The 24232-nt window shown below is 38.5% G+C and overlaps 1 protein-coding gene across 3 annotated transcripts in view; it reads left to right on the top strand.

The window, feature by feature from the left end:
• USP32 (ubiquitin specific peptidase 32) overlaps window positions 1–24232 on the top strand; it is a 212039-nt gene that overhangs the window by 77532 nt on the left and 110275 nt on the right. For all 3 annotated transcript variants that reach the window (XM_054536994.2, XM_063718751.1, XM_063718752.1), the window contains 2 exons: window positions 11590–11695; window positions 18789–18907. In XM_054536994.2, the coding sequence (XP_054392969.2) occupies window positions 11590–11695; window positions 18789–18907 (225 nt within the window). Of the gene's footprint in view, window positions 1–11589; window positions 11696–18788; window positions 18908–24232 lie in introns of those variants that run through there.

Genomic DNA, 24232 nt, shown 5'->3' with positions numbered 1-24232 from the left:
TTTCAAAACACACACATATAGGAACAGAGCTTGCATTTTTTTAATGTTATTTTATTTTATTTTTTGAGACGGAGTCTCACTCTGTCACCCAGGCTGGAGTGCAGTGGTGCGGTCTTGGCTCACTGCAACCTCTGCCTCCCAGGTTCAAGCGATTCTCCTTACTCAGCCTCCCGAGTAGCTGGGATTACAGGTGCCCGCCACCATGCCTGGCTAATTTTTGTATTTTTGGTAGAGACGAGGTTTTACCATGTTGGCCAGGCTGGTTTCAAACTCCTGACCTCAGGTGATCCACCCAGCTCAGCCTCCCAAAGTGCTGGAATCTGGGATTACAGGCGTGAGCCACCACGCCCAGCCACAGAGCTTGCATTAAATGTTAACATTTGAAATTTTATCAGTAAGTAAGTATGTTTTATGCAAATGAGTACTTAATGTTTTCATATACCATGGGCCTTATGTTGTGTTTGAGTTATTCTTCGAAGCTCACCAACATACAGCGTGACTTATTTTGTGAATTCATATTTCATCTTTGTCATTACCTAAAGATGGCTTTTAAGCATGTAGGTTGGTGACATTAAGTTCTTTGGAATGGTATATATTTTTTGCCTTTTTAACTTATGTATACTTTACTTTTTAACTCTGTGTCAGTCAGGATAAATTTTTTATCCTGGGCAACATAGTAAGATCCCATCTTTACAAAAAAAAATGGAAAAATTAACAAGGTGTGATGGCATGTTCCTGTGTTCTCAGCTACTTGGGAGTCCTCAGACTCCCAAGGACTCTTGGGAGGATCACTTGAGCCTGGGAGGTCAAGGCTGCGATGAGCTGTGGTTATGCCACTGCACTACAGCCTGGGCAATAGAATGAGACCCTGTCTCAACAACAACAACAACAACAACAACAACAACAACAACAACAAATGGAAAAGTATTGATCCTCATGAGACTTATATAAAATGAAAATTTGAAAACATTAATTTGGTTTTGTTGATGAATTAATCAAGCAGTTAGATTGGTGTACTAGAGTTTACTCTGGAAAAATATTTTCAAGCAAAAGTTATGAGCTCATCAGTGCTGAATTCTTACTAGTTAACAAAGTGACTTCTAACTCTGGCTTCCGCCTTCTGTCCTGAGATAGTATTTCCCACCCAGGGGCTGCTTTCCAGCTTAGGTCCTGGAATGAGACGACTTAGCACATTGCTTCAACATATGTGTCATGGAATGCAACTAAGGCCCAGAAAGTTAAGTGATTTGCTTAAGACCACATAGTTGGTATATTAATAAAACCTGGCTTCAATGTCAGGCCTTTCTGACTCTAAAAGCCGTGATGAAACAGTATCTGTCACTTAACTATTTCCCCTAAGGAACTGTGGGACAACCCTTTACCCTATATCCATTAGACAGTGGAATGACCAGGACCAGAAAGCAGCAGTTGAAACATGCTACAACTGTTTCTAAACTCTGGAGACCTACACATATCTACCTTTTTTTTTGCTTTTGTTTGAGATGGAATTTCGCTCTTGTTGCCCAGGCTGGAGTGCAGTGGCGCAATCTCGGCTCACTGCAACCTGCGCCTCCTGGGTTTAAGGGATTCTCCTGCCTCAGCCTTCTGAGTAGCTGGGATTACAAGTTCCTTCCAGCACAACTGGCTAATTTTTTTGTATTTTTAGTAGAGACGGGGTTTCACCACGTTGGCCAGGCTGGTTTCTAACTTCTGATCTCAGGTGATCCACCAATCTCGGCCTCCCAAAGTGTTGGGATTACAGGCGTGAGCCACTGTGCCCGGCCTACATCTACCCTTTTTTGACCTCTTAACTATTAGACAGGAGGTAGGTTTTTGGTATGTTATAGTATAAGTCTTTTTCTTTGACAATACAGACAGATTTCCCTCTCTTCAGAGCTAATCATATTATTTACTGGGATGACATCATTGTCTGAAAGGAGGCTAGTGAGATCATTACCACATACATCAATCTTGTATATTAGTATAACAGTGTATTAAGTCTCTGACTGGATAGTCATGGCTACAAAATGTTTAAGAAAGTGTTTTTCTTTTCCTTTAGCGTTGCATAATAGATACGTATTTTTTGGGGTACATGTGATCATTAATTCAGTCATAATTTGGAAATATAAAATCTCAGTGTACTTGGGATATTCATTACCTTAAATATTTGTCCTTTACGCTAGAAACATTTGAATTAATTTTTTCTAGTTATTTTGAAATGTACGCTAGATTATTATAATCACCTTACTGATCTAACACTACATTTTATTTCTTCTGTCAAACCGTATATTTGGTCCCATTAATCAACTTATCTTTATTCCCCCCTCCTCCCCACTACTCTTCCTATCCTCTGGTAACCACCAATCTACTCTCATCTTTATGAGATCTACTTTTTTTTAGCTCCTACATATGAGTGAGAACATGTGATATTTGTCTCTCTGTTCTTGGCTTATTTTTGTTTTTTGGTAGTGATAAGGTCTTGCTATGTTGTCCAGGTTGGTTTCAAACTCTTGAGCTCAAGTGATCCTCCTGCCTTGGCCTCCCAAAGTGCTAGGATTACAGGCGTGAACCACCACACCTGGCCTGCTTGATTTATTTCACTTAACATGTTGCTGCAAATGACAGCATTTCATTTTTTTTGGATGGAATCTCGCTCTGTCCCCAGGCTGGAGTGCAGTGGGGTGATCTTGGCTCACTGCAACCTCCGCCTCCTGGGTTCAAGTGATTCTCTTGCCTCAGCCTCCCAAGTAGCTGGGACTACAGGTGCATGCCACCACGCCCAGCTAATTTTTGTATTTTTAGTAGAGACAGAGTTTTGCCACATTGGACAGGAAGGTCTTAATCTCTTGACCTCATGATCTGCCCACTTCGGCCTCCCAAAGTGCTGGGATTACAGGCGTGAGCCACCGCACCCAGCCTCTTTTTTCTGGCTGAATAATATTCCATTGTGTGTATATACCACATTTTCTTTATCCATTCATCTGTTGATGGGCACTTAGGTTAATTCCAAACTTTGGCTATTATGAATGGTGCTGCAATAAACATTAGTACAGGTATCTTTTTGATACATTGATTTCCTTTCTTTTGGATATATACCCAGTAGCAATTTGCTGGATCATATGGTAATTCTATTTTTAGTCTTTTGAGGAACAGCCATAGCTGTTCTAATTTACACAATGGCTGTACTAGTTTACATTCCTGCAAACGGTGTACAAGAGTTTCCCTTTCTCCACATCCTCACCAGCATTTGTTATTGCCTGCTTTTCTTTTCTTTTTCTTTCTTTTTTTTTTTTTCCTTTATGCAGTCTTGCTCTGTCACCCAGGCTGGAGTGCAGTGGCACAATCTCGGCTCACTGCAACCTCCACCTCCCAGGTTCAAACAGTTCTCCTGCCTCAGCCTTCTGACTAGCTGGGATTACAGGCGCATGCCACCATGCCCGGCTAATTTTTATATTTTTAGTAGAGACGGGGTTTCACCATGTTGCCCAGGCTGGTCTCGAACTCCTGACCTTGTGATCCACCTGCCTTGGCCTCTGAAAGTGCTGGGATTACAGGTATGTGCCACTGTGCCCAGTCTGCCTGCTTTTCGATATAAGGGGTGAGACTTTAACTCATTATAGTTTTGATTTGCCTTTCTCTGATGATTAGTGATGCTGAACATTTTTTCATGTACCTGTTGGCCATTTATATGTCTTCTTTTGAAGATTTCAGATCATTTGCCCATTTCTTTATTTTTTTTAGAAAGTGTCTCACTTCATTGCCTACGCTGGAGTGCAGTGGTGCAGTCTTGGCCCACTGCAACATCGGCCTCCTGGACTCAGGTGATTCTCCCACCTCAGCCTCCCGAGTAACCGTGATTACAAGTGTGTGCCACCACACCCAGCTAATTTTTGTATTTTTTGTAGAGATGGGGGTTTCTGCCATGTTGCTAACTCCACTAGGCTGGTCTTGAACTCCTGAGCTCAAGTTATCCGCCTGTCTCAGCCTCCCAAAATGCTGGGAATTTCCCCATTTAAAAATATAATTTTTTGTGGGTTTGTTTTTGTTTTGTTTTGTTTTGTTTTGCTAGTAAGTTGTTTGAGCTCCTTATACAGTCTGATTATTAATCCCTTGTAAGATGGGTATTTTGCAAACGTTTTCTCCCATTCTACAGGTTGTCTCTTAATTTTATTGATTGCTGCCTTTGCTGAGCAGAAGTTTTTAGCTTGATCAAATCCCATTTGTCTATTTTTGCTTTTGTTATTTGCCCTTTTGAAGTATTACACAAAAAATTTTTTCCCCAGAACAATCTCCTGGAGCATTTCCCCCAATGTTTTTTTCTAGTAGTTTCATAGTTTCAGGTTTTAGATTTAGGTCTTCAGTCCATTTTGATTTGATTTTTTGTGTATGGTGAAAGATGAGGAGTCTAGTTTCTTGTTTTTTATTTTGAGACAGAGTCTTGCTCTGTCACCAGGCTAGAGTGCAGTGGCACGGTCTCGGCTCACTGCCACCTCCGCCTCCTGGGTTTAGAGCAATTCTCCTGTCTCAGCCTCCTGAGTAGCTGGGATTACAGGCGTGTGCCACCACGCTCGGCTACTTTTTGTACTTTTAGTAGAGACGGGGTTTTGCCATGTTGGCCAGGCTGGTCTTGAATTCCTGACCTCAAGTGATCCGCTTGTCTCAGCCTCCCAAAGTGCTGGGATTCCAGACATGAGCCACCGCGTCCAGCCTAGTTTTATTTTTCTGCATATAGTTATCCAGTTTTCTCAGCACCATTTATTGAAAAGACTGTTCTTTCCCCCATTGTATGTTCTTTGTGCTTTTTTGTGAAGATGAGTGGATTGTAAATTTTTAGATTTATATCTGGATTCTCTGTTGTCCTTTGGTCTGTGTGTCTGTTTTTATGCCAGTACTGGTACGGGAAAGGTTCCCTTGTCCCCCTCTCAGGGTGTGTGATGGGGGTGTGGCTCCCTTCTTCAGTGCCCTGCTGTTCAAACCTTTAGGGAAACATACAGATGGGCAGGTTATGGGTCTCTGACACCATGGGCACCATCTAGGGGTGAATGTTTACAGCTCCTGAAGCCCCAGTGGGTTTGTGTTAACGTGTGCTCTTTTAGTTTTGCCGTCTCTAGGTGGCTTGTGTTTATCAGCTCAATTAGACCCTCTGCATTATCGCAAGGGTTTTCTGTATCCCAGATTCTTGCCTTGATGTACCAGAAAAGTCGGATCACATGTGGGCTTGGAGAATGAGTGCAAGATTTTTTTGAATGGTAGAAGTAGCTCTCAGCAGCTGGACGGTGAGCCAGAAGGGGATTGGGAAGGCGGTTTTCCCCTGGAGTTGAGCCGCTCAGCGGCCGGGCTTTCCTCTGACTGCCCCACCCGAACTCCGCATCGTTCTGCTGGTCAGTGGCCTTCCGGCATCAGCCAGTGCCTGTCAGTGTGCTCTTCAACTGATGTGTTCCTCTGGACGTCCAGCCACTTGTGCATTCTTCTGCTGATATGTTCCTCTCAACGCCCAGCCATTTGTGTGTCTCTGCTTGCTGGGGTCTTGGGATTTTTATAGGCACACCTTGGGGGCGTGGCAGGCCAGGGTGGTCTTGGAAAATGCAACATTTGGGCACCACGGCAGGAGTGCCTCTCCTCACCTAGGTCTGTGGGCACAGGCCTGAGGGTGGAGCCCTAGCCAGGCACCTGCCTTTCTCTACCCAGCACTTCCCTGCCCTCCTTCTGTTATCAGTACCACGCTGTTGTGATTACTATAGGTTTTTAGTAAGTTTGAAATCAGGTAGTATGATGCTGCCAGTTTTGTTATTTGCTCGGGATTGTTTTGGCTATTTAGGGTCTTTTGAGGTTTCATGTATGTTTTAGGATTCTTTTCTTTCTCTATGAAGAATGTCATTGATATTTTGATAGGGATTGCATCAAATTTGTAAATTGCTTTTGATAGTATTGTCATTTTAACAAAATGAATTCTGGCTGGGTGTGGTGGCTCACGCCTGTAATCCCAGCACTTTGGGAGACCAAGGCAGGCAGATCACTTGAGGCCAGGAGTTCAAGACCAGCCTGGCCATCATAGTGAAACCCCATCTCTACTAAAAATACAAAAAATTAGCTGGGTATTGTGGTGCATGCTTATAATCCCAGCTACTCGGGAGGCTGAGGCAAGAGAATTGCTTGAACCTGGGAGGTCGAGTTTGCAGAGAGCCAAGATAGAGCCACTGCACTCCAGCCTGGGTGACACAGCAAGTCTGTCTCAAAAGAAAAAAAAAAAAAAAGAAAGGAAAAAAAATTAATTATTCCAATCCAAGAACATAGAATATCTTTCCATTTTTTGTGTGTGTCCTCTTCAATTTCTTTCATCAGTGTTTTATAGTTTTCCTTTTATAGATCTTTCACATCTCTGGCTAAACTGATTCCTAGGTGTTTTATATTCTTTGTAGCTATTTTAACTCGGATTACTCACTTGGGATTTCTTTTTTAGATTGTTTACTGTTGGTGTATATAAATTGTATTGATTTTTGTATTTTGATTTTCTGTCCTGCAATCTTTCCTCAATTTATCAGTTCTAACAGTTTTTTGGTGGAATCTTTAGGTTTTTCTAAATATAAGGTCATGTTATCTGGTGACAAGGCTAATTTGACGACCTCCTTTCCAATTTGGAGACCCTTTATTTCTTTCTCTTGCCTGATTGCTCTGGCCTTTCCTTTTTTAATAGCTAAAGACATTTTTTTTTCTTTTGAGACGGAGTCTTGCTCTGTTGCCCAGGCTGGAGTGCAGTGGTGCAATCTTGGCTCATTGCAACCTCTGCCTTCCGGGTTCAAGTGATTCTCCTGCCTCAGCCTCTCAAGTAGCTGGGATTATAGGTGCCCACCACAAAGCCCAGCTAATTTTTGTATTTTTAGTAGAGACAAGGTTTACCACATTGGCCAGGCTGCTCTTGAACTCCTGACCTCAAATGATCCACCCCCCTCGGCTTTCCAAAGTGCTGGGATTACAGGCGTGAGCCACTGCGCCCAGCCAGAAAATTATTATAGGGATTTTAAAACAAAAGTCTTGCAACAAATTATATAAATAACACTTTACCTTTATTAAGTGCTTTTCGAAAAATGACATCAAAACCACCCTGGACTGCCAGCATCCTTGCTATCCTATTCACACTCCGTCTTCTAAATCCGAAAATGAAAGCTAATTAGTAATGAGTGTGGCACTTAATATTCCCTAAATGTTAAAGGACTGCCTATTAAAAGGTGACCATTTAAATAGTTGTTCTTTTTTTTCCTTTTTTTTTTTTTTTGAGTGAAAAAAGGGTACTTAGACATTAGAGGTTTTAGATGCATACTGCTTTCTGAAGCATTGATTAAAGGCGGAAAATATGTACATCCTAGAATCTGGGAAATGGTGATTTTTGGGGGCTTCCTCTATTTGTCAAATGAACTGGGTGATTCTAGAAGGTTATTGCTGTACTTGTATTTTGGGAGTGATAGGGAGGTAGCAGTATATTCCAACCAAATTTATTCCATACAAAATCTGTTACATTTTACAAGTACTTGCAAAACTGAAAGTCATACCTTACTCAAAATTTCTTCCTTAATTTTACCCTCACTGCCTTACTCTTTGTATTAAAGTCAGTGAAATTGTCAAAAATGAAGAGACTGGATTATCAAGATACAGTGAATGGAAAGGGATGCCAAAAACTCAGTGTTTATAAATTGAATTTGTTACCATTTGAAATTTCTTTGTTTAATCTTCAGGAGATTTCACCAAAATGATGTATGTCTTGCTGATGATGTCTTTCATATAATTCTAGACAAATTAACTAGAAATGAATGTATATAATTGATATAGTTTGGATATTTGTCCCCTCCAAATCTTATATTGAAATGTGATCCCCAATGTTGGAGGTGGGGCCTGGTGGGAGGTGTTTGGATCATGGGGGCAGATCCCCCATGAGTGCCTGGGTGCTTTCCCCACAGTAATGAGTGTGCTCTCACTCTATTAGTTCATGAAAGAGCTGGTTGTTTAAAGGAGACTGGTACTTCCTCCTCTGTCTCATGCTTCCTCTCTCACCATGTGGCATGCTTATTCTCTGCTCCCCCTTCACTTTCTGTCACAAGTGAAAGCTTTCTGAGGCCTCATGAGAAGCTGAGCAGATGCTGGTGCCATGCTTATACAGGCCGCAGAACCGTGAGCCAAACAAACCTCTTTTCTTTATAAAAATTACCCAGCCTCAGGTATTCCTTTATAGCAATGCAAAACAGACTAACATATTAATTGTACTATATAACTAAAAGTTGATTAAAAATTCAGTTTCAGAAGCCTGTCTTTCCTAGGTTAAAATTCTGACTCTGCTGCTTCATTGATGTATGACTTTGGACAAGTTACTTAAACTCTTTGGGCTCTGGTTTCCCCCAGCCCTAAAATGAGGATACCAGTATTCCTTGTGGAGTGATCTAAAGGCTTAATACTGGTAAAGAACTTACAGTAGTAAAATGCCACGTAATAAGCTTTTAAATATTAGCTATTGCTTTTATTATAAAAATAAGAGTTTATTAATGAGGTCAATGTTAGGCTTAAACACTAGAGTATTAAGGTCACGTAATTTCCTGGTGACTGGCAATTTAAAGATGAGATATACCACATGTGAATTGGTATAATAAACCACTTAATGGTGTATTAGACAACATTTATGTGTACTATACAACAGTATACTTCCAATTCCTTTCTCCCATCCTCTGTGCTATTGTTACGTGTTTTACATATTCTATAAAGACACTTTACATTTCTTCTCTTACTGATGTAGACTGCTAGTTAATCTTTCACAGTGATTAAAAATAAGAAAAATGCTTTTATATTTACCTTCATTTATGCTATTTCCAGTATTCTTATTTATGGAGGTACATGTATCTCTAATGGCATATTTCCTCCAGCCTGAGGTACTTTCTTGTATCCCTTTTTGCTGGTAATGACTTCTCTGTTTTTGTTTCCCTAAAAAAAAAAAGGAAGCAAAATATCGTTTCTTTTTGAAAGATATTTTCACCAGGTACAGAACTTATGGTTGAGTTTTTTTCCTTTAGTGCTTTCAACATTTCACACCATTGATTTCTGGCTTACATAATTTTTGATGATAATCCAGCTATAATTTTTTTTAATGTAATTTTTTTTTCTTCTGGCTGCCTTAAACATTTTCTTTTTATTTTTGGTTTTGAGAAGTTTTAATGTGATTTGTCTAGTTGATTTTTGGGATTAGAGGTGTGATCTATTCTGCTTGTTCTCTGAACTTCTTAATATCTGTGGCTTTGTGTGTATTTGTTTTGAAAATCCCCAACCTTATCTCCTCAGATATTTATTTTGCCCCATTCTCTTTTTTTTGTAGGATATCAGGATTACTTGAATGTTACATCATTGATATGATCTCACAGCTCTTGGGTTTTCTGTTCTGTCTACCTTCCCCTGCCTGCTCTCCTCACATTTTCCCCCTTTTGTTTCGTTTTGGATAATCTCTTATGCAACTCCATTGAGTTTACTCTTGAGCCATTCCAAAGCATTCTTCAAACTCCGTTAGCATATTTTTCCTTTGTCTCTGACAATATATTGGGGTTTTCCTTCTTCTTTCTATGACTTAAAATTTATGGTTGAAACATAAGTGTTTCGTATAGGACAGAAGAGACTGAGCCAAGTAGTATCTTTCTTCAGCTTGGGAAGTTGAGTCAATATAGTCTATAGTTTAGCTTAATTTTGGTCTTGTTGCTGTGGTTACCCTCAGTGCTATACAGGCTTCAATTTCCATTCTAGGGTTACTTTTTTTTTTTTTAGGGGTTAGGGCTCTTTCTTAGAGATTTTTTCTAATGTTTGCTCTACCTTCAACTTTTGATGTTACCTTCTATTTGTTATCACACCTCAAAGACATTCTCTGTAGTCCTATTTCTGTCTCAGTTTTAGGCAGGTGCTGTGTCCCTGGATATTAGGGGTGACACTTTTACATTGATCTTCCTTCTTCCCAGTGATAGGGGATCTGTAAGGTCTGGGGCCATTATGTTTTCCTGCCCTTCCCCAGGGATAAAGGTGTTTTTGTTTTTGTTTTTCCCTGTTATTTTCTTCTAATTGGGAGTGGGAGATGGGGCAACTAAAAATAGTTATTTTACAAAGTGTATTAGTTCTGTTTGTTTGGTTTTTTTAAAAATATTTTTAATGTTCTGTAGCTATTTCCTTTGGCTAGTTTTTGCTGGATTGAGTTATCACTGGCACTAGAGATAGATAGTTTTTGACATCAGTTGTCAGGTGTTATTAAATATATTTATAAATATAATTTGGTGAATAATATATATTTTCAGTTTTCATATTGACTAACTTCTCGAATTATTGTTTAATCATGCATTTTTATTGACAAAATTTTTGCCTGACAGATAGTAGGTACTCAACAAAGAACTGTTGAATGAATGAATTTATTGTGATTTCTGTTGTCCCTTTCCTATGCATAGTTTTTCTTCTTTATTTCTGATTACTATAATACTTATTTCTGAGAGTGTTAAAAAATATTTTTTGCAGTCTCTTTGAATTTCTGAACATTCAGTTAGAGAGTATCTTTTTTTCCAATCAAAGTAATGTGCATAAGTTTTCCCAGGTTTGAAGGAAGTTGTGTAATTGAACAAAATTCTTATCACATTATTGTGGCTATTGGAGGACCTTTGTACTCTTGGACCTTGATAAGGACTCCCAAGAGAAAGAATAAATAATTCAGTTGTGTGAGTCTGTAATATGCAGATACTCCTCTACTTACCCTGGGATTACAGCCCAATAAACCCATTGTAAGTTGGGAATATTGTGAGTTGAAAAGGCATTTCATACACCTAACCTACCAAACATCAGAGCTTAGCCTAGACTGTTTTAAATGTGCTCAGGCCGGGCGCGGTGGCTCATGCCTATAATCCCAGCACTTTGGGAGGCCAGGGTGGGCAGATCATTTGAGGCCAGGAGTTTGAGACCAGCCTGGCCAACATGGTGAAATGCCATCTCTACTAAAAATACAAAATTAGCCTGGCATGGTGGCACATGCCTGTAATCCCAGCTACTTGGGAGACTGAGGCAGGAGAATTGCTTGAACTGGGAGGTGGAGGTTGCAGTGAGCCAAGATGACACCATTGCACTCCAGCCTAGGCGACAGGAGCAAAACTCCATCTCAAATAAATAAATAAATAAATAAATAAATAAAATATTTATATATATGTGCTCAGAATACTTACATTAGCCTTCAGTTGGGCAAAATCATCTAATGCAAATCAGATTTTATAATAAAGTGTTAAATATCTCATGTAATTTATTGAATACTGTATGGTTTCTACTGAATGTGTATCACTTTCACACCATTGTAAAGTTGAAAAATCAAGTTGGGGACCATCTGTACGTATTTTACAGTAGACACAGTCTATTCTTGGCTGAGTGCAATAACAAGGTCCAAAAGAGGAAGAAGAGGGAGAAACTTAACATCATTTCACTAAAATTTACCAGGGCCTTTTCTGGAGGTGGAGATAAAATTTGTTAAAGATGATAGCTGCCTCAGATTCCTCAACAACTGAAATGCCTCCTAAGGTTGGCTTTATCATCTTCTTCCAGGTGATTTACTGTTCTTTTGGTGGAACATCCAAAGGGCTGCACTTCAATAATTTAATAGTTGGACTTGTCCTCCTTACAAGAGGCAAAGATGAAGAGAAAGCAAAATGTAAGTACTTTTATTATCTCAAAAATAATACCACATCTATGTACAGAATAATTTATCTCAAAATTCTGATGACAGGTAGAGGATTTGAATTGACATTTTCCCAAAGAAGATATACAAGTGGTAAATAAACACCTAAAAAATGTGCAACATAATTAGTCATTAGAGAAATATAAATTAAAACTACAGTGAGATACTACTTCACACCTACTAGACTGGCTAAAAGTAAAAAGCCTGATAATAACAAGTGTTGAGGAAGATGTGGAAAAATTGTAACCCGCATCATACATTGCTGATGGGAGTATAAAGTAGTGCAGCAACTTTGGAAACCAGCCTGGTGGCTCCTCAAATTGTTAAACGTTGTTATTTTGTGTCCCAGCAATTCCACTCCTAAGTATGTACCCAAGAAAATTTAATACATATGTTTACCACACACACACAAAAAAACTTGTACAGAAATAGTCACAGCATCATTGTTCATAATAGAAAATGGAAACAACCCTAATGTCCACCAGCTGGTTAATGGATAAACAAAACATGATATATCCATATGCTGGAAAATTACTCTGGTATAAAAAGGAATAAAGTACTGATTCATGCTACAGTATGGATGAACTTGAAAACATTTTGCTTAGTGATAGATGTCAGTCCCAATAGGCCATATATTATGATTCCATTTATATGAAATTTCAAGATTAGGCAAATCTTCAGTGGCAGAAAATGGTAGATTAGTGGTTGCTAGAGGTATCAGGTGAGAGGGAAATGGAGAACAACTGCTAATGGGTACAGGGTTTCCTTTTGGGTTGGCGAAAATGTTCTGGAATTACATAGGAGTGACAGTTGCACAACCTTATAAATATACTTTAAAAATCGCTGAAATGTTTCCTTTAAAATGGTGAATTTTATGGGATGTGAATTATGTCTCAATATAACTTATTTTTTTAAATTCTGATGACATAGACATAGTAGTCTATTCTTTGTTTCACAAACAAAACCAAAGTTTACTTACTTGATAACATTTTATATACATTATTTGTAAAAGGTTTAATTTTTTTAATGTTTTACTTTTAACTTCAGAAATTAATTTTATTAGGTGAATTATCTAAGCAGAGAAAAGAGTGGCACCTCATTCATTACCTTTAAATCCTGCTGATCAGGGAAATGCTATAATGAGAGGACACCATTTCCCCTGCTAAATGTGAAAGGGAAGATAATCTTAGTTGCTTAGTGTCCGTCTGTGTTTCGTGGGATATAGATTTATTTACTTTTAAAAAGTTCATTCATTTAATTATTTATAAGGTCTTCTGTCCCCTCATTCTTTTCTTTGAGCTCCCCAAAGACAGATCTGCCTTACCAAAAGCATTCATAAGCACTGCATATTTTATTGAAGATTTCCCAGGGGAAGTATGGAAGCTGTTTATATTACACAGAATGTAGCATTTTGTTTCCAAAATTCCTTTGCTTTTATTCTTTTTTTTTTTTTTTTTTGAGACGGAGTCTCGCTCTGCCCCCCAGGCTGGAGTGCAGTGGCACAATTTTGGCTCACTGCAACCTCTGCCTCCTGGGTTCACGTCATTCTCCTGCCTCAGCCTCCTGAGTAGCTGGGACTACAGGCGCCCGCCACCACGCCTGGCTAATTTTTGGTATTTTTAGTAGAGTCAGGGTTTCACCGTGTTAGCCAGGATGGTCTCGATCTCCTGACCTCGTGATCCGCCTGCCTCGGCCTCCCAAAGTGCTGGGATTACAGGCATGAGCCACCGTGCCCGGCCTTGCTTTTATTCTTGACCACCATATGCTGGGTCTTTCTCTCTTCCTTCTTCCTTTTCTAATCTGCCTACTATGGTCTGAATGTTTGTGTCTCCCTCAAAATTCATATATTGAAATCCTAACCACCAAGGTGATGGTATTAGGGGATGGGGCCTTTTGGAGGTGATTAAGTCATGAGGGTTAATCGTAAGTATCTTATGAGTGGGATTAAGTGCCCTAATAAAAGAGGCCCCAGAGAGACCCTTTATATTTTCCCCTGTGTGAGGATACAATGAGAAGATGGCTGTCGGTGAACTAGGAATTGGTCCTTCACCAGACACCAAATTGATGGTGTACTTCCCAGCCTCTAGAACTGTGAGAAATAAATTTGTTATTTATAAGCACCCATTTTATGGTATTTTGTTACAGCAGCCTCAACAGGCTAAGATACTGCCCTGGGACTGCTTCTAAATTTCTCAGAATCCCCTCCTATTCTTGAATCTAGACCATTATTTTTAATTCTTGCTATGGTTTGAACACATTACCCAAAGTTCACGTGTGGAAACTTAATCACCAGTGCAACAGTGTTGAGAGGTGGGACCTTTAAGAGATGATTAGGTCATGAGGGGTCCACACCCATGAATGAATGAATGCTGTTATCTCAGGAGTGAGCTTCTTATCACAGGAGTGGCATCCTTATAAAGGAAGAATTCAGCCTCCTTCTCGCTCCCTCTTACATGTGTTCTCTTGCTCTTCTGCTTTCCGCTATGGGATGATGGAAGAGCAAGAAGGTCCTTGCCAGATGCAGGTGCCTTGACCTTGAACTTCTTAGCCTCCCGAATTGTAAGAAATAAATCTCTGTTCATTATAATAAGTTGCTAGATCTGTGGTATTTTATTATAGCAGCACAAAATGGATAAAGAGATCATTTTTAAGAAAAGTTTTATTGAGGTATAATTGTCATACAATAATATGCACATATATAAAGTATATATTTTGATATGTGGTTTTGTTTTTGTTTTTGTTTTTGGAGGGGATAGGGGACAGAGGAGATAGCCTCACTCTGTAGCCCAGGATAGAGTATAGTGGCACAGTGGCGTATAGCTCACTGAAGCCCTTAACTCCGGGGCTCAAGTGATCCACCTCAGCCTCCCAAGTAGCTAGGACTATAGGTGCATGCCACCATGCCTAGCTAATTTATTTTCTTTATTTTATTTTTGTAGAGATAGGGTCTTGCTAGGTTGCCCAGGTTGGACTCAAACTCCTTGCCTCAACTGATCCTTCTGCCTCTGTCTTCCAAAGTGCTAGGATTACAAACATGAGCCAGCACACTTAGTTATACATTTGTATATGTTTTGACACATGTATATGCCCAGTAAACCATTACCATAATCAAGATAATGAATGTATCCATAAACCCAGTTTTATGTATTGGAATATAATTGTGATGTTGATTTTTCCAAATTAGCATTTCTTCACCAGCAGAAATATAAATTGGCCCCAGGCAGCAATAATTAAAAATACAAGACAGGTATGGTAGTGCATGCCTGTAATCCTAGTTATTTGGGAGGCTGAGGCAGGGGGATCTTTTTGAGGCTAGGAGCTTAAGGTAACAGTACAGCAATAAAAATAATACAAATAAAAAACAACACATTATAACAACTATTTACATAGTATTCACATTGTTTTAGGTATTATAAATAACCTAATGATGATTTAAAATATATGGGAGGATGTGGATAGGTTATATGTGTCAACTGAAAAAAATTATGATATCTATAAATTTGGAAAAGAGACTTTATTTCTTATAAAGTGTTACAGCCTGCAAGGTGGCCATTTTGACAGACTGAGAAACACAGCTTCCAGCAGATACCCCAAACAGGTACTATGCAAGGGAGAATAGAACAGAGATTTATGCTGAAGAGGTTGGCCAGTTGTACGTATTCAACAGCTTATCAGAGGGGCCATGAATATTCATGAAATGGTTCCTGACACATGCATACTGTTATATGTGTCCCATGTTTACTTTGGGTGGAAACTTAATATTTAAATGCATTACAGTTAGGCCCCATGTTTACTTTGGGGTGGAGACTTAATATTTAAATACATTACATTTAGGCCCTATAAGTCAAAAGGTGAAACAAGGACACCAAGGCAGTCAAGTGAGCAGCCTCTGTAAACCAGCCAGAACCAGTCCATGGTCAGTGGTCTTCTTATCAGGAGATCACTAACTTGTTGATAGTTACTGAAATAGCTCTCTTGTCCAGTCAAAGCTGTAGTTATGGCTTGTGGAACAGGAGTCAGTAGGTTAGCATTTGGTGGTGAATGAGCTGCAACTGTTTCAATATTGCTTATCTCAAGGCCAGTGCTTATTCAATAACTGCTGGAGAAAAAGAAAAATGGCCAGGCACGGTGGCTTATGCCATGATATTTTGAGGTGGGTTGTGATGGCTCACACCTGTAATCCCAGCACTTTGGGAGGCTGAGGCAGGTGGATCACCTGAGGTCAGGAGTTTGAGACCAGCCTGACTAATATGGTGAAACCCCGTCTCTCCTAAAAATAAAAAATTAGCTGGGCGTGTGACTGTAATCCCAGCTACTAGGGAGGCTGAGACAGGAGAATTGCTTGAACCCAGGAGGTGGAGGTTGCAGTGAGCCGAGATTGTGCCACTGCACTCCAACCTGGGCGACAGGGCAAGACTGTGTCTGAAAAAGAAAAAAAAAAAAAGAAAAGGAAAAATATTGGAGCAGTTAGAACATAGTTTATTGATTGATTGATTGAGACAGGGTTTCATTCTGTCTCCCAGTCTGCAGTACAGTGGCAAGACAGCTCACTGCAGCCTTGAACTCCTGCACTGTGATCCTCCTGTTTCAGCCTTCTGAGTAGCTGGGACTAGAGGCACGTGCCACAATGCCCAGCTAATTTTTAAATTTTTTGTAGAGATAGGGGGTCTCGCTATGTTGCCCAGGCTGGTCTTGAACTCCTGGCCTCAAGTGATTCTCTCGTCTTGGCATCCCAAAGTGCTGGGATTACCAATATGAGCCACCACACCTGGCAGTTTATTCTTTAAGTGTAGGGGTACATGACTTAATGCCTTGCCTGGCATAGCCTTAGGTTTTGTTTACAATTTGGGATCTCTCTGCCACAAAGAGTCTGTAAGTCTTCTGATCTTTATTTTTAATGCTGGTTAGTTGTTGCATCTAAACTGCAAAAGGGATTGGATATAATGAGATGTGTCTGACTGCCCATCCCCTCATGACCAATATCTGTTTTTAAGGATTTTCTAGGGTCCCCTTGGCCAAGAGAGGGAGTCTGTTCAGTTGGTTGGGGTGCTTAGGATTTTCTTTTTTAGTTTTCATGTACAAAATACCATGCCATTTTATATGAGGCTTGAGCACCTGCAGATTTTGGTGTCCTTGGGGGTTCTGTAACTAATCCGATACGGATACTGAGGTACAACTGGTAACAATTTTTTAAGTCACAAACATATATTTTTAAAGTTTCTTCATTTTTTAAAATGTGATTGTATTGGTTTTCTCGGGCTGCCATAACAAAGCACCACAAACTGGGTAGCTTAGAACAACAGATTATTTACTGTCTCACAGTTCTGAAGGCTAGAAGTCCAAAATCAAAGTGTCAGCAGGGCCATGAAACCTGTAGGGGAAAATTATTTCTTCTCTCGCTTCTAGGATGACTGTCAATCCTTGGGGTTCCATGGCCTGCAGCTATATCATTCTAATCCCTGCCTCTCTTATCACATGGCTTTATTTTTCTGTTTGTGCTTTTCTTCTTATAAGGGCACCAGTCATATTATATTGGGTCCCACCCTAATGACCTCATCTTAACTTGATTATAACTACAAAGACTCTGTTTCCAGATAATCTCACATACACAGGTACTTCAAGGTTAGGACTTCAGTATGTCTTTAGGGGGATAAAGTTCAGCCTATAACAACAATATTTCAAACATACATCTAATACGTACCTCCACCTAGCTTTACTATTTCTCACCATTGTATCATATGTCCCTGATTTGATTTTTTAAAAATATTAAAACTAAGGTGAGGTTTTCTTTGTGTCCCTTCATGAGCCCGTTCTGTTCTTCCCTCTACAGAGGTTACCACTTTCATGAATTTGGTGATTTTTTTCTCATGCTGGTTTTTATACAACATGTTTATGTGTCCTTAAACATTGTCAACTACTTTGCAGGTTTAAAGTTTTAAATAAATGTACACATTAGTTCCCCCTTATCTGCGCAGATCTGTTCCAAGACCCTCCCAGTGGATGTCTGAAACCATAGATAGTCCCAAACCTTATATATACCATTTCTTCCTATACATATGTATCTATGATAAAGATTAATTTAAAAATTGGGCACAGTAAGATATTAACAACAATAATAAAATAGTATTATTATAACAATATACTATAATAAAAGTTATGTGAATCTGGTCACTCTCTCTGTTAAAATATCTTACTGTACTCACCCTTCTTGTGATCTATAAGTCTGATAACCAAAATGGCCACTAAGTGACTAACAGGCGAGTCGCATGTGGATACACTGGATAACAGGATCATTCAGGTCCCAGGTGGGATAAAGAGGGAGGCAAGAGATTTTATCACGTTACTCAGAACAGTGTGCAATTTAAAGTTTATGAATTGTTCATTTCTGGAAATTTCCATTTAATATTTTTGGACCTCTTAACCACAGGTGACTGAAACCTTGGAAAGCAAAACCATGGATAAGGGGGTACTACTGTACTATACAGATGATTTTGTCATTTGCTTTTCCTCTGAATATTATATCTTTTGATATTTATCCATCTTGAAACACATATTTTAACTTCTATGTAGTATTTCATTCTGTGTATCTCATTTTACCTGTTCTCTTGTTGATAGACATTTATCTTTTTTTTTTTTCGAAGTTTTGCTCTTACAAACAGTATTTCAGTGAACATCTTGTATTTTGTATGCAGGTATCAGAGTTTTTCAAAGATGGGAGTGGAGTTTCTGGAATGTCTCTTGACCTTTACTAGATTTTGCCAAATTATTCATGAAAGTGGTTGCAATAATTTGTGCTCCTATTAACAGTGTATAAGAGGTCCTGTTTCTCCTAGTCTTTAATAACACTTTGTATTGTTATAACTAAAGATTTTTGCAAATTTGGCATGTTTGAAAAGATACTACACTGCTGTTTTAAATTTTTGTTGCTGGATTATTTTAAGGAATAAACTGTTTAAGTGCTTGGCCCTAGTAATCACTCAGTTATTGTAGCTTTGTCTTTTCTCCCTACTTCCACCAACGTATATTTGATCTTTGTTAAGATTAATTTATTCTTTCTTTTTCTTAGACATTTTTAGTCTTTTTTCAAGTGAATCTGGGAACTATGTTATACGGGAAGAAATGGAAAGAATGCTCCATGTGGTGGATGGTAAAGTCCCAGATACACTCAGGAAATGTTTCTCAGAGGTATATTTAAAGATTTACATTTTATCCCTTTTCGTTGACAAAGTATTAACTCTTAGTTGTGTAATAAGTTTTAAGTATGACAAACAGATGTTTATGTGCAGATTACTCTTGGCATTTTTATATTTATTGATGTTTCCATTTATGTGCTATTCCATGACTCTCATTACTGTTATATTTGTGAATCTGAAAATTTTCAATTCTACTGTAAAGGCAACTATTCATACTTAGAGTATAATGAAACACAATTCTATATACTCACACTAACACAGTAATACACACACACACACACGCACACACACACACTCACTCCTGCAGGAACCTGAAACAGTGCTTATGTTGTAGTGTCTTTGCTTTTCATCATGGATATCATTCATTCATTAGCCTTGAGCCATCTGTGACCTGTTTTATCAAGGCCTATTTTGTCATTTGTTTCACCTAGTTGATTTGCATAGTGAAATATTTGTGTTAAAAAATTTTCATCTTTGGGCCAGGCAAGGTGGCTCACACCTGTAATCCAAGTACTTTGGGTGACCCAGGTGAGAAGATATCTTGAGCCCAGGAGTTCAAGACCAGCCTGGACAATGTAGCAAGACCCGGACTCTACCAGAGGGTGGGGAAAGTCATTTTTTCTGTTTTCAAAAATAATATATTTTCATTGTATCTTTATAGAAAAATTAGACAATGGAAAATTCAACAATAGTAAAAGTATATCTTTAACAGAGAGAACTATTTTATTTTTCTTTTCAGAGGTCTGCTAGTATGTGAAAAGTCCTTAGTGATTGTAGAGTAAAAATCCCTTTAGAAGTTCTGATTGTTTCATGCAGCACTCAGTGCTGCCCAGTTTCTTATGGGTGGCTTTTTGACACAATTCCATTTCACCAGTATGACAGTCCTCCATTGTTCTTTGTTTTATTTGGGGAGTTAGTTCTGCCTTCATGACTGTATAGACATTGATTGTCCATATTTCAGCCATTTGCGTATATCTGGTTCTGATATATCTTTGGACTGTCTATCATTAGTTTCTTACCACTCTGGTTTTGAATATTTCCTGTGTTGATAGCATCTGATGATATCTCTTTCTTGCTTTTGAGCCTAGCATGCAGTTTTTGGTGGTTGTTATGGTGTTAATGTTTTATCCAGCATTTCCAAGTGTCAGGTGCAAAAGGATGTGCTTCCTGTGTTTTTGGTTCTGACATATTGACTGGAAGTTGCTGTGATAGTAATTTACTACTTCAGGATGAACTGAGCTATGATTTGTTTGTTTTTTCCCCCATAATAAAAATTTGCTTGTAAGGAAAAAAGATAATCTAGCAAACCTGACTGATTAGATTTTTGACATAGATGTCCAAAACATTAATACTCTTTTTTCTTTTTCAGGAAGTATGATATTTTTTCATTTTAATAAGGTTTATGCAGACATTCTCATTTTTGTAGATGGAAACTAAGTGTGGTTGGTTACCCAGTACTCTAAAAATTTAAGCACAATAGCAGGCACATGTATTAGCTGATAATTAGTGCTATAGGGGAAAATAAAGTAGAATAAAGGAAGAAGGTGGTAATAGAGAAAATCTGAATCTTGTTATTTTATATAGAATGGTTAGGTCTATCAGATAAGTAAGATTTGAGTAAAGAATTTATAGCAAGTGAGAAAGAAAACCATGAAATATCTGGAGGACCACTTTTCATCAAGAGAATATAGCAAAGGCCTTGAGGTGGGGGTGTACTTGTATGTCCAAGGAACAATAAAAAGGCCAATTTAGTTGGAATGGTGTGAACAGGGGAGTGGTAGGAAATGATTATATATTGTCCTATAGGACAGGGTGAGTCCTTTGACTTTTACCCTGAGTGAGACAGAAACCACTGGAAGGTTTTGAGTAGAGGAGGAACAAAATATGAGGTTTTTTTTTTTTTTTTTTTACACACATGATCACTTTGGATCTTATGTGGGAAGTAGGCTGAACTGAGTCCAATTGAGGTATCTGAATAATCCAGGCGTGAGGATCATGATTACCAATGGTCAATGATTTAATCAATCATTTAGAACATGGTGCAGCAGTGAGGTAGTGAGAAGTTTTCAGATTCTGCATTTAGTTCAAAGGTAGAGTTGGCCTAGAATTTTTTCTTGTATTGATTATGGACTATGTGACAGAATGAGCAGAGGGAAGATGATTAGTATTTAGCCTGATTCAGTAAATGAATGGAATTACCACTAACTGAGATGGCTGACAGTAATGGAGAAGGAGGTTAGCGGGTTGGATATCAAGAAAGTTGTAATTACACTTGAGAATCCTATTAGACACTCAAGTGGAGTTGTCAAATGTGATTTTTGATATATAAATCTGTTGTTGAGGAGTAAAGGATTTGTTGTTGGCTTACAGGTAAGGATGAGATCATCTAGGAGTAAGTTTAGATAGAAAACAGGTTGGAAGAATGAGTCCTGTAATCCAGTGTTTAGAGTTTGGAGAGATGAAGAGGACTCAAAACAGACCACTAAGAAATAGCCTGCAAGAAAAGAGGATTAATAAAAGAGAATAGTGTCCTGGAAGCCAACAGAGGACAATGTTTCAAGAAGGAAGGAGAACTCAACTATGTCAAATACCCTGAAAGGTCTAGTGAATTGACCTTTGATCACTGAGAAGTGATCATTAAATATGGTGATCTGCAGGTAGGTCATTGGTGTAGGTCCTGTGGAATTAAAAAATTGCTGGTGTCAGGATACTAGACGAAATGTACTCATAAGAGGAAATTGTGATAGGAAGAGTGGAATGCTTAAATTTTCAATTATGGGAAGAGGAAGTTACTATAATAAAGACATCATAAGACTGTGGTAGTTAATGCCTGAGTTGGTGGTGTTTTTAATAAGATCTTTAGAGGAGAAAAGATCAAAGAAATGTGAAGCTCATGTATATGGCTTGTTTGAATTATTAGATACCTCTAGTTGGTATAAGACCAACATTGTAAATGGGCTATTGGTATTTGATTCAACTATTTGATTTATTTGCCTGCTGTAATATCTGAGTAGTGTGTCTGATGATTGCATGTAGAACCTTGCTATCCAAGTATTTATATTAGAATAGGTTAATTCAGACTTTCAATAACAATGTTTTGTGTTGTTTTTGTGTTCATACACACACACACACACACACACACACACACACACAGAGAGAGAAGCACTTTAGCTAAAATATAAGGACCTAGTGCTTAGATTTAAGTGATATGGGTCTCAGCTTTTCCTATCTTGTGCTTTATTATTAGCCTTGACAGATGAAGTTATAAAGGAATGCACCTAGGTGTTGTATGAAGTTTTTTTCTCACTGACTTATTTTAGTTTGTTGACTCTTAAAATGGAAATTTATATTTTAAACTATTCTTCTCTTTTTAGAAGAGATCCATGACTCAAAAACATAAAAAATCAGATTTGACAGTATAATTTTTGGTCTACCAGTTATGTAGAATGATTCCCAATGGGCAAGTGAATTTCAGAGATTACTTTGTATTTCACTTAGACAGGCAGTGTGCTAACTTTGGAGCCTGGACTACCTGAGTTCAGTCCTCTTTCTTCCACTGTATAACAGTAGGCAAATTCCTTAACCTTTTGGTGTCTTGGTTTTCTGATGATAAAATGGGGATAATAATAGTGTCTTCTGTAGAGAGTGTTTTGAAGATTAAATTAGTATTTGAAATATTTAGAGCAGTTCTTAGGACATTGTAAACATTTGGTATTAGCTCTGTATGAAGGTGGTAGAAGGGTCTACCTGGAGATAGCGTCAGATCCCACAGGTTGAGGGATTAGTTCCACAAAACTGACCCCTAGACATCTTCGCTAGTGATCATGATTGATTAAATCATTGACCATTGGTAATCAGCTCAACTTTTAGCCCTCTGCCCTCCGTCCCTAGAGGTTAATCATTGTGTTTTTTTGTTTTTTTTTTTCCAGTGGCCAGCCCCCATCCTGAGGCTATCTAGCAGCCCCCCCACCCAGCCTTGGGGTCCATTCATTAGCATGCAGAGTCATTTATCACTTTGGAGATTACAAGAATTTTAGGAGTTGCATGCCAGAAAAAGAGATGAAGACCAAATATATATTTAACAATATCACAACCACTAAGAAATTACAATTAAAGGATGCTATTGATTTTAAGACTTATCCCAATGTCAGAGATGTGCATTTACACACATTTTTACAATGTGTGTAAAAATGTGCATCAGGTTGTAGAATTTATACTAAACTTCTTTCTAGACTAAACATGGGATACAGAAAGAATATGGGTAGGAACTCTCATCTCTAAACATGTTGGCAGTGTACTCATATGTCCCTGCAACATGTCTGAATGTCATTGTCAATGTCAAAATAAAAATGTATAGCGCATACATGCAGACTGGGTGATCTTCAGTATGTCCAAAGAACAAAGAGAAGGTTGGGAGTTTTCTAAAAAGGGGAGTGTTACATATGGTCCTGAGAGAAAGTTCATTGGTATTAGTAAAGCTTTAGGGAGCTGGCAAACTTCAGTTGGTGGGCGATGGTCGTGGGCAAAATTAGTTGCAGCAAGTCATCTCAGCAGCTGGACTTAACAGAGAATTACATTTCGAGAGCAATGTATCGTGAATGCTTTCTACCCCAGGCCTGTTGACTCTGATTTAGTTATGACAAGAATGACCCAATTTGTATGATCCACTTTCACACCATATTCTTCCATTCAGAAAAACAAGACTGTCAATGTCTTGATTGCTCGGATTGCAGTCACGTTAAATGTTCTGAAACTACCAGGCTAAGAGTATCGCCTCACTTAATGGGATGCTACTAAACAATGTAGATATGTTTGTTTCTACCATATTTCTTTTAGGTAACTAATTATTTATATTCTTTAACATGTCTATTAGGATTAGAGCTGCTCCAATCTTGACTGTCATTATTCATTGTATTTCTTTCTTTTTTTTCCGATCAAATAGTTCAGGTTGTAACTTCATTGTATTTCCTTGTGAATTGCTTCTCCCTTTTTCTGCTTAGAAATACCTGGCTCCCACTAAACCTAGGATCTCTTGTCTTCCAAGCAAAGGGATTGGCTTGAACAACCATATGATGCTCTTTTTCAGCCTGGATACTTTTCTCCAGAGATTTATCAAGAAAAATACCTGGAAAGAAAGCAAAGAAACAGAAATCAACTTGCTTCTTTTTGTTCTCTGTGTACATACATGTTTTCAGTGATGCCTTCTGGGATCCTGATTGTCTACTCTAGGAGGACACCTGGATAGTTGTTTTTAATTCACAAACGAAATTTAAAGAGTATTTTAATTCCATACAGATTTAATTAAAATATAGTAACT

Source organism: Pongo abelii, chromosome 19 (assembly GCF_028885655.2).
Source record: "Pongo abelii isolate AG06213 chromosome 19, NHGRI_mPonAbe1-v2.0_pri, whole genome shotgun sequence".
Taxonomy (NCBI): domain Eukaryota; kingdom Metazoa; phylum Chordata; class Mammalia; order Primates; family Hominidae; genus Pongo; species Pongo abelii.
This window is presented reverse-complemented; position numbering and strand designations above follow the sequence as displayed.